The sequence below is a fragment of the Arvicola amphibius genome, chromosome 12 (assembly GCF_903992535.2).
Source record: "Arvicola amphibius chromosome 12, mArvAmp1.2, whole genome shotgun sequence".
In the NCBI taxonomy this organism is placed as follows: Eukaryota; Metazoa; Chordata; class Mammalia; order Rodentia; family Cricetidae; genus Arvicola; species Arvicola amphibius.
Window position 1 is genome coordinate 135,035,575 of NC_052058.2, and position 14,819 is coordinate 135,050,393.

General features: G+C 42.7%; 1 protein-coding gene across 8 annotated transcripts in view; it reads right to left on the reverse strand.

Moving 5' to 3' along the window:
• Oca2 (OCA2 melanosomal transmembrane protein) overlaps window positions 1–14,819 on the reverse strand; it is a 246,729-nt gene that overhangs the window by 174,500 nt on the left and 57,410 nt on the right. For all 8 annotated transcript variants that reach the window (XM_038313651.1, XM_038313654.1, XM_038313656.1 and 5 more), the window contains one exon: window positions 1,112–1,183. In XM_038313651.1, coding sequence (XP_038169579.1) covers window positions 1,112–1,183 — 72 coding nt within the window. The remainder of the gene's footprint in view (window positions 1–1,111; window positions 1,184–14,819) is intronic.

The following is a 14,819-nucleotide window of genomic DNA, read 5'->3' on the forward strand; positions in this document are numbered from 1 at the left end:
ATCCAGCTTGAACAGGCCCCTCTTTCCCATGCCAGCAGTCTCAATTTCCCCAAGTCAGTTCCCTGAAGTCAACATAGCCAATACCAGATGTGCACATCCTAGTTTAAGCGTCAGCACTGCCTGGCAGAACCGGATCTCAGCCAACCCCAGCAGGAGAAGAACGTAAGCCTGTGATATAGACTGCTTGCTGATGAAAACCCTGGTCAGGTTTATTCCAAGACAACCTTGTCCCTGCCATGGATGTCCTTGTCTTTCTTCTTACACGAATGGGCTCTCATTGGGGACAACAGTTGAGGTCTGGGATATAGCTCAGGAATATTTGTCTGACGTCCATGATGCCCTGGGTTCCATTCCTAGTGCTACAAGAAAGCCAAAATTTTCTTGTCTCTAAGTTTTAGAATTTGGGGATATTTTACCTTTCAGTTTAGCATATATTTAAAGCAAACCCAGCCAAGGAAAAAAGAAACTCACTTTCTTACAACTGCATTCAGACCAGTCTACAATGACATTTTAAGTTAAGAACACAGAACATAACTAACTCAATGCACTTCCCTACATAGACATTTCATATAGGAGGGAGAAGAATGACCTGTCTATAGTCTTTAAAAAGGAAAAAAATCCACCAGATTGTAAAGCTACTTTCAAATCCAGTTTGTGTGTGGCTGGACTCTGAGCAGAGTGGCAGCTTCAACCGTCCAAAAGTCTTTTTCCGTTTCCTAAGAACATTCAGGCTCCTTCATTGCCCGTCACGTACTTCCTTGTGCCCTATCAAGTGGACACCATTATTTACATACAGGTATCTCCAGGCCTGCAAGGCCGCAGGGCAGAACCCCAGCCCTGTAGGTCCACCTCCATGCCTCCTGGGTGAGAACACTAGATCAACTTCTAAGACCTTTCTCAGGCCCAAGTGGAGACAGACATCGCTGAGTGTGTGTTTATCCACAGTGACAACTCTCTTAAACCAAGCTTGTCAGCTCATACCTCTATGGATCATGGGAAAAACATGTGGAAACATCATACAGAAGAATTTAAAACAATTCGTACGCCCTTGAGTTTCCATGGGCCTGGCATTGTATTGTGGTGAGCCAGTAAATTAAACACAGCAACTTACATCTCCAACCACAGCCAACGCTGCTAAAGCTGCAAGTGCTCCCAACATGGCTGCCAGGGTTCTGTGAACAATCTAGAAAGAAACACACAAAAAAGCCTGCGTTGACATGAGTGTCCCATGTGATGTTGTATACCAACCACATCATGCATAAGAACATTTCAAGGGGTTTGAGATCTTGGCAGCCCATAGACAAGCCACCAGCAGCCCACATTCTAGTCAAGTATCTTTTATTCCCAGAACAATCATAAAAGCCTCCTCAAGGAAGTATGCTGTAGGAATTCCTACTGTCAATTGCCTGTAAGTTGCCTGCCCACTTGGGTGTGGCCTCTTATACTATAATGCCAATGTAAATCGCATCACACATTCTCTCTCTCTTCCCGCTGTGAGATTTGGTTGCACACCCGAGTGCCTGGTCTAATTGAGATGCCAGCATATAACCGAATGGCAGAAAGATCTTTTCTATAATCCAGTGCACGTGAAATTTCTAGTAAAATACATTGAAAAATCTGAGCACTGCCACTGAGGATGCAAAATGATAAATTAACCGTGGAAAAGTTTGGCTGAAGTTCCATAAACGTAAGTTTACCACATAATTTAACAGTTCTGCTAGGAAACTACTGAACATACATAAAAACAGGTATCACATAAAAGCAGGAGTGTTGTGAACAACACTACTCAAAACAGGCCAAACCTGGACATATCCATGGGTCTGTTTCTACGGCTAGATTTCAAGTTTATTTCCAAGTCATTTTATACTTATTTTTTTAATATTTGATATTCAAATTTTTAAAAGTTAGTACATTTGTTTTGTTACTTTAATTTTGTTATTATTATTATTGTTTTGATTTTTTTTCAAGACAGGGTTTCTCTGTATAGCCTTGGATCCTGGAGCTCACTTTGTAGATCAGGCTGGCCTCAAACTCAATGACCCTCCTGCCTCTGGCTCCTGAGTAGGCCACCATACCCAACAGTGTATTTGTTTTAAATCTAAGTGCCTAAAATCTAACACAATGCTACTAAACTGCAACCATTCCTTTCGTTCTTATGCTGTTTCCAGTTTCACCTGACGACAGGCATTAACTCTTCTTCCTTGTTTGGTGTGTAAGCCCTAAGTAGTGAGCTGGGCAAAATTCCTCCTCAGGTTTCACACTGGGGAGAACAAACCTAAAGTTGAACAGCTGGGAAACAGAACCAGCAGTCTGCTTTCTCTACCTCGCAGCTCTGACTAATCTTGTATAAACTGACAATAGGACCACTCTGTGGTATGGGAAAGGGAAAGGTTTTTGTTGCAAATATGAGAGAAAGAACAGCAGAGACATCTGGAAGAGTCCAGAGCAGAGAGAGTAAGTAGTAGACTAGACATGGCCAGCAGAAGGGACTTGGCTATGAGAGAAGCAAGATTTGGGGGTGGTCACACAGAGAGCAGGAGAGTGGGGGACCAGAACCTAGCTGAAACAGCTGGATTATAATGAGAATGAGTAGCTGGGAAGAGGGAGACTATGAGCAGAGAGAGTTGAGGGGAGAGGGAGAGGTGAAAAAAGCTAGGATTCTGGAAAGAGCATAGACTCCAAACTCTGTAACAGGTATTTGTGATACCTAGGGAGCCCCAAGGCCGGCCTACACTTTGGTATGCCAAAAGACATCACAGGAAGGCATCTGGCACTTCCACCTTTTGGAATTGGTGGAAATGGAGCTTCCCTTGACCTAGCAAACCTAAATCTGTGTTCCCTAACCATGCACACCCATGAGTTTTTGTTAGACATTTTTAAAGTCTACACTAGCATCCCCAGGCTTCCCTCCTCCAGATACCAGCTTGCTTTCCTTATAATACCAAGGATTTCCTCCTGCCTGGCTATTCTCATTATTCATTATTTTCTCCCTTCTTCCTCTCTCTCTCTCTCTCTCTCTCTCTCTCTCTCTCCTCTCTCACTTATTCACAGTAAAAACCTTCCCCTAACTATACCATGTGATGGAAGTTTCTGTTCCTCCTGGTCTTGCAGCCAAAGAAACACACATAGGCTTATAGTAATTATAAACTGTTTGACCTATTAGCTCAGGTTTATTATTAACTAGCTCTTACAACTTAAATTAATCCATAATTCTTATCTATGTTTAGCCACATGGCTTGATACCTCTTCTCACTGAGGCATTCTCATCTTGCTTTCTCTGCGTCTGTCTGGTGACTGTGTCTCTGCCTTTCCTCTTCCCAGAATTCTCTCAGTCTGGTCGCCCCACCTATACTTCCTGCCTGGCTACTGGCCAATCCATGGTTTTTTTTGTTTTTTTTTTTTGTTTTTTTTTTTGGTTTTTCGAGACAGGGTTTCCCTGTAGTTTCTAGAGCCTGTCCTGGAACTAGCTCTTGTAGACCAGGCTGGTCTCAAACTCACAGAGATCTGCCTGCCTCCGCCTCCCGAGTGCTGGGATTAAAGGCGTGCGCCACCACCGCCCGGCTTCCAATCCATGTTTTATTCAACCAATATGAGTAACAAATCTTTGCAGGGTACAAGAGCACTTCCCACAGCATCCCTGGCTAACATATATGGCAGTTTTCTCAGCAGAAAGAAAATAGAGAGAGAAAGAATAAGGAAGAAGGGTTCCAAAGAGGGAGACTGGAGATAAGCAACATCTAGAACTTAAGGTGTGAATGGTTTATCTTGTATGTGAGGAAAAAGAGGTCTAACTAAAGATAACCTGGCTTTAGGATTCCCTCAGTATGCAACATTTACTACCTCCAAACTGGCTTATCTTACTAACCAAGTCCTAGGCAGTTAAATTTCTAAAGACCACAAGTGGGCATTCTTCTCGATTAAAATGAGAATTGATCAGTTTCAAAGCACTGATTAAAAATGCTAATTTATAATAAGAGCTCTACAAAAAAACTATATATGAGGTCAAATGTGACACTAGAAATAAAAAAAATAATCTTATTTTCTATCAAAACTAAAGATAAACCAAGAATGGAGTTGTGTAAGGAGAATTCTGAGTGTGTGTGGGAACATGCCAAGAAAACAAGATAGACTCTTGTGACCTCACTTTCTTCTCGGAATACGTTTCCATGCTCCTCCCAGGTACAGCAGATAGGAGTGAGTTACCTTTAGATTATCCATTACTACTGGACGTGTTAACTGTTTATGAGCCTCTATGAAAACAACTGTTTTTGCCATGTGTAACTTATCCTTTAGACACTTTCGTGTGACTCTTCTTAACCCACGGGGTACTAACTGTCTGATACTCTGAATAAATTTGGTAATTGCGTGAGACTTTAGTCCGCCTCATTTTAGGCTCCATTCTTGCAGGTCCCACCTCCTCTAGCACAGTAAATATCTGCTTTCACCTCATCCTCTGATCCTGACTTGTCATTTCTTGCCACCTACATGGCTCATATTTTTTTCTTGAGCAGGTTTTTGTTAATCTTTTAACTCTCAAACCTACATTAAAATGTCTTCATTATACAAACTGCTCTGTTGGAAGAGAAGAAGGATGCTGGTTGGTTCCCAGCCACCCAGCTAACTTAGACCCGAAATAATCACACAGAAACTATATTAATCAAATCACTGCTTGGCCCATTAGCTCTACTTTCTTATTGGCTAACTCTTACATATTAATTTAAGCCATTTCTAGTAATCTGTGCATCACCACGTGGCAGTGGCTTACTGGCAAAGTTTTGGCATGTCTGACTCTGGCAGCTGCTCCATGGCTTCTCTCTGACTCTGCCTCCTTTTTCTCAGCATTCCATTTAGGTTTTCCCCACCTAGCTCTGTTCCCCTATAGCTCTGCTATAGGCCCAAAGCAGTTTCTTTATTCATTAATGGTAATCACAGCCTACAGAGGGAAATCCCATATCATGAGTCCTAAAAAATTTTTTGCAGCTTTAAAGTCAGGAATCTTAGTTTGGCCCGAGTGGAAGTCTATGAAATGCAGGGGCACTCCTGTGGCTGTACAAGAGAGACACAGAGTGTTGTCTGTGTCCCCTCCACAACATTCCTGGGGACTGATGCTGAGACCCATCCATCTTCAAGCACTGAGGTTGAGTTTCCCTGCCTGCCTGTTCTATCCCGTTAAACATGGCTTACATGTGACGTGTTTCTCTGCTTCTGTTCTTCTGACCAGAGACCCACTAAACGTTTAAGAGCCTCTGACACCAGAAACACACATTTCCTAGACCCATCCACACTCTGTTCCTGGATCATGTGCATGTGCTTTTTCTGGGGGGAGGGCATCATCATAAAGCCTGATCCCCCACATTTCCTAAGTCCATTTCTTACCTCCAGAAAAGCAGCCTGAGACAACGGAAAACCACTTCCCCTCAGCTACTCAGTGAATGGCAGGGATCTTTAGTCTACACAGAAACTTCACCTTTTGATCTTTTGTTACTAAGCCTTTCTCACATAAAGAGACAGAGATTTAAACTTTCTACTTTTCCCCACAAAACTAGGCAAACCTACATTTGATGTAATTATGTCATGTGTGCACATGATAATTTTTCTCATGTTTTGGGCTCTGGTCATATATTGCTTGAATTAAAAAGTTTTAGACAAACTGTGGCCACTCCATTTTTCAATTCTGTTGTGTGCAAAAACACAAATAATAATATTATTATTGTATGCCCAATTAAAATTTATGTGCAAATCTATAAATTTGAGAATTGTGATAATGTATTAAAAGGCCTGATAAATACATAATGCCTTATAAATCTGAGTGCTCTAAACACCTTAGACCCTATGAAAATTATATGTTTAGGTCTAGTAAATATTTTACAAACTCTCAAAATACTAGTTATTTATATAAAGCAACATTCATTAAAGTCATAAGATAAAGATTTCATTAGACTATGAAATACAGTTGTATACATAGATTTTGATAAAGACTTCTTTCCAAAACCAGATTATAGCACACACACATACATACATAATTTCATTTATGTAATAGAAATGAGTAACAAATTTTTAAAATAATTTTAATGTAAAACTTAAATGTAAGATTTTTTGTTAAGGCTGACTATGGGCAAATTAGTCAGCCTTAACAAAAAATCTTACATTTAAGTTTCACATTAAAAATATTTTAAATAATATATATATGTTTACTAATGATCTTTATGTTGTTTCCTTTTTATAATAAGGACTATAGGTGATAAAAAAAACCCAACAAACAGTAACATTCAAAATTTTGGTTTATAAAAATGTATCTTATATTTGAGTATGTAGATATTCTGTCTGTACATGTATGATTATGGGGTTTGGTTTTGGTTTCATTTAGGTTTTTCATGGCAGGGTTTCTTTGTGGACCCTTGGCTGTCCTGGAACTCACTCTGTAGACCAAGCTGAGCTCAAACTCACAGAGATCCACCTGACTCTGCCTCCAGAATACTGGGCTTAAAGGTGTGTGCTACCACACCCTGGCAATTATGTTTTTTAAAAAAGTAACTTACTCAGTACCAAATGACATAGAAAAGAAACCTCAGCACTTACCCACTTATCCACTGGAGCCTTCCCATTGTTAACCCAAACATCAGCACCACGTTTACTTGGGCCCAAGCTCTCTCAACTCTTTTCTCCTCTGTAGGGCAGGTTGTCTCTCAAAACGCATGCTGGCCTACAAGGCAGGCCATACAGTTCTCTCTGTTGGCTTCAGTGCACGCTTAGGACCTGCGGGTGCAGCTGCTCCTCACTCAGAACCCCTGAAGAGCCCTACCTGTGTGTGTCAATGGAGAGACTTTGCCTTCCCACTAAAACAAGCAAAGACTAAGCATACAGTTGGGTGGCAGACATATGATTAGCATGCAGAAGACCCCAGCACATGTATGTCCAGCTGTTGGTATATGTAATAAAAAACCTTTTAAACTGAGTTGTCTTATAAGAAAATGAATGCAAAGATTAAAAGAACCGGAAACAATGTTTTAAGAGCCACAGATTAGAGAGTCGTGGACAAAACAATGTCTTCTGGACATGACAGGACCATGACATTCGGAAGCTCACAGCAGTTGTGGCTGCCTGCATAAGATCAAGCCAGCTAGCACTCCATCATGGATGAGGGAGGCACACAGGAGCTCCCACCACTAAATGAGGCACAGCTGACCACTGAAGGCTTCCGGGAAAAGAGTCAGTTCTCTTTAAGGATGTGATTTCTGGTTGGTTAGCTCTAAGCTTCTTCAGTTCGTGGGCTTCCCTCCCCCAGCTTCTCATTCCCTTATAGCCCTACCAATTCAGATATGTGCTCTCTCTCTCTCTCTCTCTCTCTCTCTCTCTCTCTCTCTCTCTTTCTCTGCCTCCCTCCTGTCTCTTGGTCTCCTTTACTCACCACGTTCTTTGTCTTTCTAACACACACACACACACACACACACACACACACACACACACACCCTTCCTCATTGCCCACTCCAGTCTGTTGACGGTGTTCAACTTTCTCTCTCTCTCTGGTCTTAACTCTCTCAGATGCCTCTGGCTGTTCTCTCCCTTGTACCTACAATGAAAATCTTTCCCTTAATCATTCCCTTGGAGCAGTTCTGTCCTCAGTTTAGACAGGAAGAGCCTAGCAGCCAGCAGCCAGGGCTCGGCCCTGAGCCACACATGGTTGGGATGGAGGGGTGGGGTGTTGCAGGAGCCTACACTTGATTTCATCGTTTCTCATTTTAGAAATAATCAACTGTTTCCCAACTCAGGTTTTCCTTGTGTGTGCATGAGGAAGTCAAGATTTTTTTTTTAAAAAGTGAGTTAGGGAAGTGAAGAGAGATTAAACTGCAAAGCAGTATGAGGGCATGGAGCTGACGAATGCTCAGAATCCCCTTGTGTTTGTGTTAATGTCTCTTGCTTTTGTTCAGCCTGGTAGAGCAGGTCCCTAGGGTGGATGGCCTGACTGCTACCATTTATTATCCTTCTCTAGTCTTAATTTTTTATTTTCCGCAGTCACCTGCAGACCATTTCTTAATTTTTTAAGCAGAAATACAAACTGAATATGCCAGGTATACTAAGGGGCAAATACTATGTAAATATAAATATTTATTATATTATTATAAATATTATTATTAATATATTATTATAAATAATATATAAATTTGCTGACCATCTTGTGATGTTTCCAGCCATGTATGCTCTGTGATGCTCATGTCTCCCTATCTATTACGTCTGTCTCCTAGAGAGATGTTGACTATTCCTCAAGGACTTAACATTTCTTAATTTTCAGCATGCCTCAAAGCTAGGAGTCAAAGCATGACTAATCCCACTTCTTGAGAAGCACAGGTAGGCAGCTCTTTGTGAGTTCAAAGCCAGCCTGCTCTCCAGACCTAGCTCCAGGATGTCTATGACTACATAGTAAGACCCTGTCTCGAAGAAGCAAGAGAAAGAAAGTACCCCAAATCCTTCCTTCTGCTCTTGGAAATGTTTTCACAGTCCACCATGTGCATATTTGCCTGGCCCACCATCACCCTGTGCATGTCTTCACGGTCCTCCATCACCCTGTGCGTGTCTTCACGGTCCTTCATCACCCTGTGCATGTCTTCATGGTCCACTATACAATGTGTGTGTCTTCATGGTCCTCCATCACCCTGTGCATGTCTTCATGGTCCACTATACAATGTGTGTGTCTTCATGGTCCTCCATCACCCTGTGCATGTCTTCACGGTCCTCCATCACCCTGTGCATGTCTTCACGGTCCTCCATCACCCTGTGCATGTCTTCATGGTCCACTATACAATGTGCGTGTTTTCATGGCCCACCATCACCTTGTGTACTATGCACCAGAACTACCTTTTCCAATTAACATCTTCCCATCTCCCCACTTATTTTCTCTCCTCAAGTTCTGGTAACCACCAAGTATACAAAACTGGATATCTGTGATGCCAACTTTTTATGTTCCTTGTATGAGGGAGCTCACTGGCGAACCAGCCTCTTTCTGTGACTCATTTCTCTCCCTTCACAAGGATCTCCAGTTCCAGCCATGCTGTTGCAAAGGATGGCATTTCATTCATTTTATGGCTGAATGGTATTCTATTGTGTCTGTGCTCCACAGGTTTTGCCACTTATCAACTCGTGGGCATTTAAATTGTTTCCATTTCTTAGCAGAGAGCATGAGAATGTACTCTGATTTTGTGTTCAAAAGGCATTACACAGAATGGTTCCACTTGATCGAAAGTGCTCCTGAATGCACTTAACATTAAAAGTCAGAGGAAGCTTCACAAAAGGTAAGAATGTAAACACTTTATGTAATTTTGTGGAGTCTTCACATCAGGGCTCTTAACTCGGAAGTTTCAGACCACTTTAGAGACAGCTTTTGTGAGCCACAATTTCCCCCTGTGGTTTTCTGTGTGTGTTATAGAGTACAGAAACCCAAAATGACCCTCAAACCCAATAATGAAACATCAGTGTTCTCCATAAGCTCACAAGATAATGCAGGGTAAAAAAAAAAATGTTTTGGTTGTTTTCAGTTATTCTGTGAACTGCATGTTTCTCAACTTTGAACAGAATGCTAATCATGGGGTCTCTGCTAGCCTAGCATGAGCAATCCTTTCTACCGACTTGTACCGGAAGAGACTTCAAAGCTGGCAAGGAAATTCTTTAATTGCACAGCCCGTAATCTAGGTCCCAGCTCCTTAAGTGATGAATCACAAACCCACATGGAGTTGTGTGACAGAATCTGACAGTTGGTAATGGGAAAAGGTCCCTGAACACACAATCAACAAAAATTCAGCACTGGCATCTAATGAATGTGAGGTGTTTCTGTCAGTGCTAATCAGTGATTATAAAGTGTCCCATGATGCCTGCTTGAAACAGCCTAGGGAGCCTTGCTACTGCTGCAGGCTATGAACTTCAGGGCTCTAACTGTATGTAAGTGTCCCACGCTTATGGAAACAATGGCCTAACTACAGAATACAAAGGCTTTATCTTCCTGTTGTCACGCCTAGCAGGTAAGAATCAGCTTAGACAATCTCTGGAGCTCATGGTACTAGAATGTGTGATTTTAAAACCTGTTTGTGTTGCTGACCTAGTTCATTTTCAGAGTGAAGTAAGTTTTGACTTAAGATTAGGACAAAATTTCAAGCAATGCCTGAACTGGCTCTAAATTTACTTCTGCCATCTTATGCCATTTATTTCTGTGAAACGTCATTCTCAACATTGATCATTATCAAATCAAAGCATGGACAGATTCCGGAAAGCATTGAGGATACTCCCCATCCTGCGGTTTCAAATAGTCATCCAAGATTTAATTTCTGTGTAAAAATAGGCAAGTATATCTATCTTGTTAGTCTAGAAATGTTCTAACTTCTTTAAAATTATATTATGCAAAAGAATTGTTTTGAAATAAATTTATGATTCAGTGTCCATAAATGCATTTTGCATACCTATTTTATGAACCTGTATTCCTAGATTTGTAGGAAAATTCCTTTGGTGGAAACAGATTGTAAGTAGGAAGAAGTTTAAGAAGCCCAGATCTAAGTAACAACTTAAGGTCCGTGTTACAGGACCTGGCATAGAAATAGACACCGCACGCTGTGACAACACATGCTTACAGTCACACGAGCACAAGCAACAGGCGAGAGAAGAGGAAAATTAGTATTATCAAACATAATCAAGTTGCTTATTTCAAATCACATCAGTCAGTGTTCAGACCCAAAAGCTCAGCCTTACTTGGAACCAGTGTTTTCTGGCCTCTGCCTCACCCCATCTTCAAATAGGAATAGTCACCAGGACTGGTGGACCTTCTGTGACCTCTAGCTCCTCTGTGGAGCTGCAGCAACCTTCAGAGGTTGAAATGTCAGGTCTCTTGGCAAACAGACAGAGCGTGATGTGTGCTCCAGCAATCCTGAGTCTTTTAACTTGTTAGCGGTTTTAATGCAGCACAGAGCTCCACAGTGCAGAGGCAACCGATGGGGCTGGAGAATGACAAGGGAAAGGTGACTCTCGCATACTCAGGTCTGTGTTCCCTCTGCTAGTGGGCATATGCTCCACAGCGGTACTGGATCCCCAGCTTCTGTACAAAATCACCTCTCAAGGCCCGTCAGGAAGCTAGGTGTGATGCTAACCCTTATAATATCAGTGCTCTTGGATGGCTTCAGATGGAGAGTCATTCCTGAGGTCCTGATATTCGAGGTTACACAGTGAGTTCCAGACATCCTGGTCTACACAGTGAGTTCCAGGTAGTCTGGTCTACACAGCGAGTTCCAGACATCCTGGTCTACATAGTGAGTCCCAGACAACCTGGTCTACACAGTGAGTTCCAGGCAGTCTGGTCTACACAGCAAGTTCCAGACATCCTGATCTACACAGTGAGTTCCAGGCATCCCAGTCTACACAGTAAGTTCCAGACATTCTAGTCTACATTAGTAAGTTCTAGGCAACTTGGTCTACACAATGAGTTTCAGGCATCCTGGGCTACCGGGTGAAACATTGTCTCATTCTCTGTCTTCGAAAAGATGGATGAATGGGTAAAAGAACAGAGGATTACATGTCCTTATGATGAAATAAATCAGACGATTCCTTTCTCTGGAACACTAGGTCAGGGTATAAGCACTATTCAAGATCAATAAACACTAAGGTGCCAATGCTGTTACAATCGTTTGTTTTGTTGAGCTTTGGTTAAGTATTTAAACACTGTCCCTTGTGCCTGGCAGTCTTGAGTGGGGACCTGTCAATCCAGCAGCCACTTTACTGGCAACTGGCCTCACTGTCACCCTGGCAGGCCAGCATAAGGACCCTGAGGACACCTCAGCAGTTACAGAAGACCCACTATCACCACATCTGGAGACGCTTTTATTGTAAATATTCCAGACAACCTGTTTCTATTAGAACTTGTGATGTGGGACACAGAAGGATCAGGAGTTCAAGGTCATCCTTTGTAGTAGATGGCTTCCTAAACTCCCAAAATAACCACACAGAAACTGTATTAATTAAATCACTGCTTGGCCTATTAGCTCTAACTTCTTATTGGCTAGCTTTTATATCTTAATTTAACCAATTTCCATTATTTTACATTTTACCATGAGGCTTGTGGCCTACTGGCAAGGTTCCAGCATATCTGTCTCTATGGCTTCTCCTGATTCTGCCTCCTTTCTCTCAGCATTCAGTTTAGTTTTCCCCTGCCTAGCTCTACTCTACCCTATCAGGCCAAGCCAGTTTCTTTACTAACCAATTGTATTCATGGCATACAGAGGGGAATCCCACATCAATCCTCAGCTACAAAGTGAGGTCAAGAGTAGCCTGGACTACGTGAGATCTTATCTCAAAATGAAATAAATAAGATATTATCTCAGAGAGAGAGAGAGAGAGAGAGAGGAGAGAGGGAGGGGGAAGGAGAGGAAGGGAGGGAAGGAAGGAGGGAGGGAGGGAGGGAGAGAGGCAGAAAGGAAGGAAGGGAGGAAGGAAGGAAGGAAGGAGGGAGGGAGGGAGGAAGGAAGGAAGGAAGGAAGGAAGGAAGGAAGGAAGGAAGGAAGGAAGGAAGGGCTCTAAGTAAGACTACCCTTGGTCAACTCTAGATGACTGGGTGAGAATTCTGGAAAACTAGACTGAGGGATATGGAGTGCAGGATCTTTGAAATGGGAGAATAGGAGATTCAAGCGGTGTCTGGAATGTGGGATTCTGATGGATGGAGGTCTGGTGCCAGAGCACAGAACTGTTAGGGACTGGGGTACTCGGTTCTAGAACATGGGACTCTGAGTGATGTTGGGGTTTGGATGCTGGAATGTGGAATTGTGAAGACGTGGGGTCCAAGTGTGACACAAGGGCCTATGGGGTGTTGGGACAGATACTATGCTGTAAAGGGTAAAGAAGAGTGCTGGCGGGATGAGCAGTTGGGACAGATACGGTCCTGTGAGGGATAGAGAAGAGTGCTGGGGTGATGGGCAGACACTGGTTGATGATGGGCACTGGAGTATGTGACTGTGAGGAATTTGGCATTTTCTGGGACACAGAGGCATATGTTATGCATACAGATTCTGAAACATGGGTCTGGGTCAGGCTGGGGTAGGTGCTGGATCAGGAACTCTGAAGGACTGAGTCGATGCTAGAACACTGATCTGTTAGGGATTAGAGTTGAGAGATAGGCACAGGATGTTAAAGATGGAACTGTGAGGGAATGGGGTGAGTGCTGGAACATGGAGCTATGAATAATTGAGGATACAAGCTGGAGAACATAGCTATACGGGATACTGGTGGTTTCTAGACCATGGAGCTATGGGGGATACTGGTTGACTCTAGACAATGGAGCTGTATGGAATATACTGATGGGTTCTAGAACATGGAACTATGAGGGGTACTCGATGATTCTAGAACATGAAATTTTGAAAAATGCTGGTGGGTTCTAGACCATGGAACTATGAGGGATACTAGTAGTGTTGTAGGAAAGCCACTTGGTTGTTCAGCCACTCGGCAGCTCAGACCCAAAATAATCACACAGAAACCATATTAATTAAATCACTTTTTGGCCCATTAGCTTTAGCTTCTTATTGGCTAACACTTATATCTTAATTTAACCCATTTCTGGTCATCTGTGTATCACTATGTGGCTGTGGCTTACCAGCTAAAGTTCCAGTGTCTGTCTCCAGCAGGACTACATGGCTTCTTCCCAACTCCACCCTTCTTTCTCCCAGCATTCAGTTTAGTTTTCTCTGCCTACCTAAGTTCTACCCTACCAACAGGCCAAAGCAGGTTTTTTATTCACCAATGGTATTCACAGCATACAGAGGAGAATCCCACATAATAGTGGGTTCTAGAATATGGAGCTGTGAGGAATACTGGTAGGTTCTAGAACATGAGCTATGAGGGATAGGTGGGTTCTAGACCACAGAGCTGTGAGGCATATTGGTGGGTTCTAGAACATGGAGCTGTGAGTGATACTGATGAGTTCTAGAACATGGAGCTGTGAGGTATGCTTGTGGGTTCTAGAACATGGAACTGTGAGGGATACTGGTGGGTTCTAGACCATGGAGCTGTGAGGGATACTGGTGGGTTCTATACTGTGGAATTGTAATGGTAGAAGGAAGGTTCCAGAACATGTTAATGAATGGGCAGTTTCATTAACAGTTGCCTCTGATGTGTGAGGCTGTCCCATTCGACCTCCCTGCAGAGCCTACCACCTCTCCCTCTCCTTCCCAGGGTGGTGATGCATTGTAATGAGTAGCTTCAATTGAGATGTATAGGAATGGTAGAGAATGGCCATGGTAGGTTGTTGTTGTCAGGACTCAATGCTGTAATCAGCTCCCAGGCCTGAGGTAAGAGGTCTGGTGTGAGACCATTATCATGAGTGGACTTGGCCTATGTCCCTCATGGCCTTCTCCTGGCCTTGCCTCTCTGAAGCACTTGTATTGGGTTGCAGCCCCATGGAATCCCCAGTCCACTGTGTCTATTATAGACACATGTGTGAACATGTTTTAGTCTTTGTGCTTGATGATCTCTCTGTATTTTTTCTGATATGTCCCATAATAAGACTCCTCACTCACTGTATAACCAACAGAGAATATATACTCTAAAATTCAAATATCCTTAGGTCCTTCCCTTTAATCTCTAGGATAATTCTCTTTCCTAGCTAATATGTTGTATAAACATAGACCTTAGAGTTTTATGGACTGCAGGAAATGATCTGGTACATTTGTTGAACATACAGAACCTCCTATCTGTGGTTTCAGATCCACTTGGACAAGGTCACCAAACTGAACTGTAGACAGGAGAGTGTTCCCAGGCCAACCTCATTACAGGATCCAGTTTTTCACTGGGCAACCCTG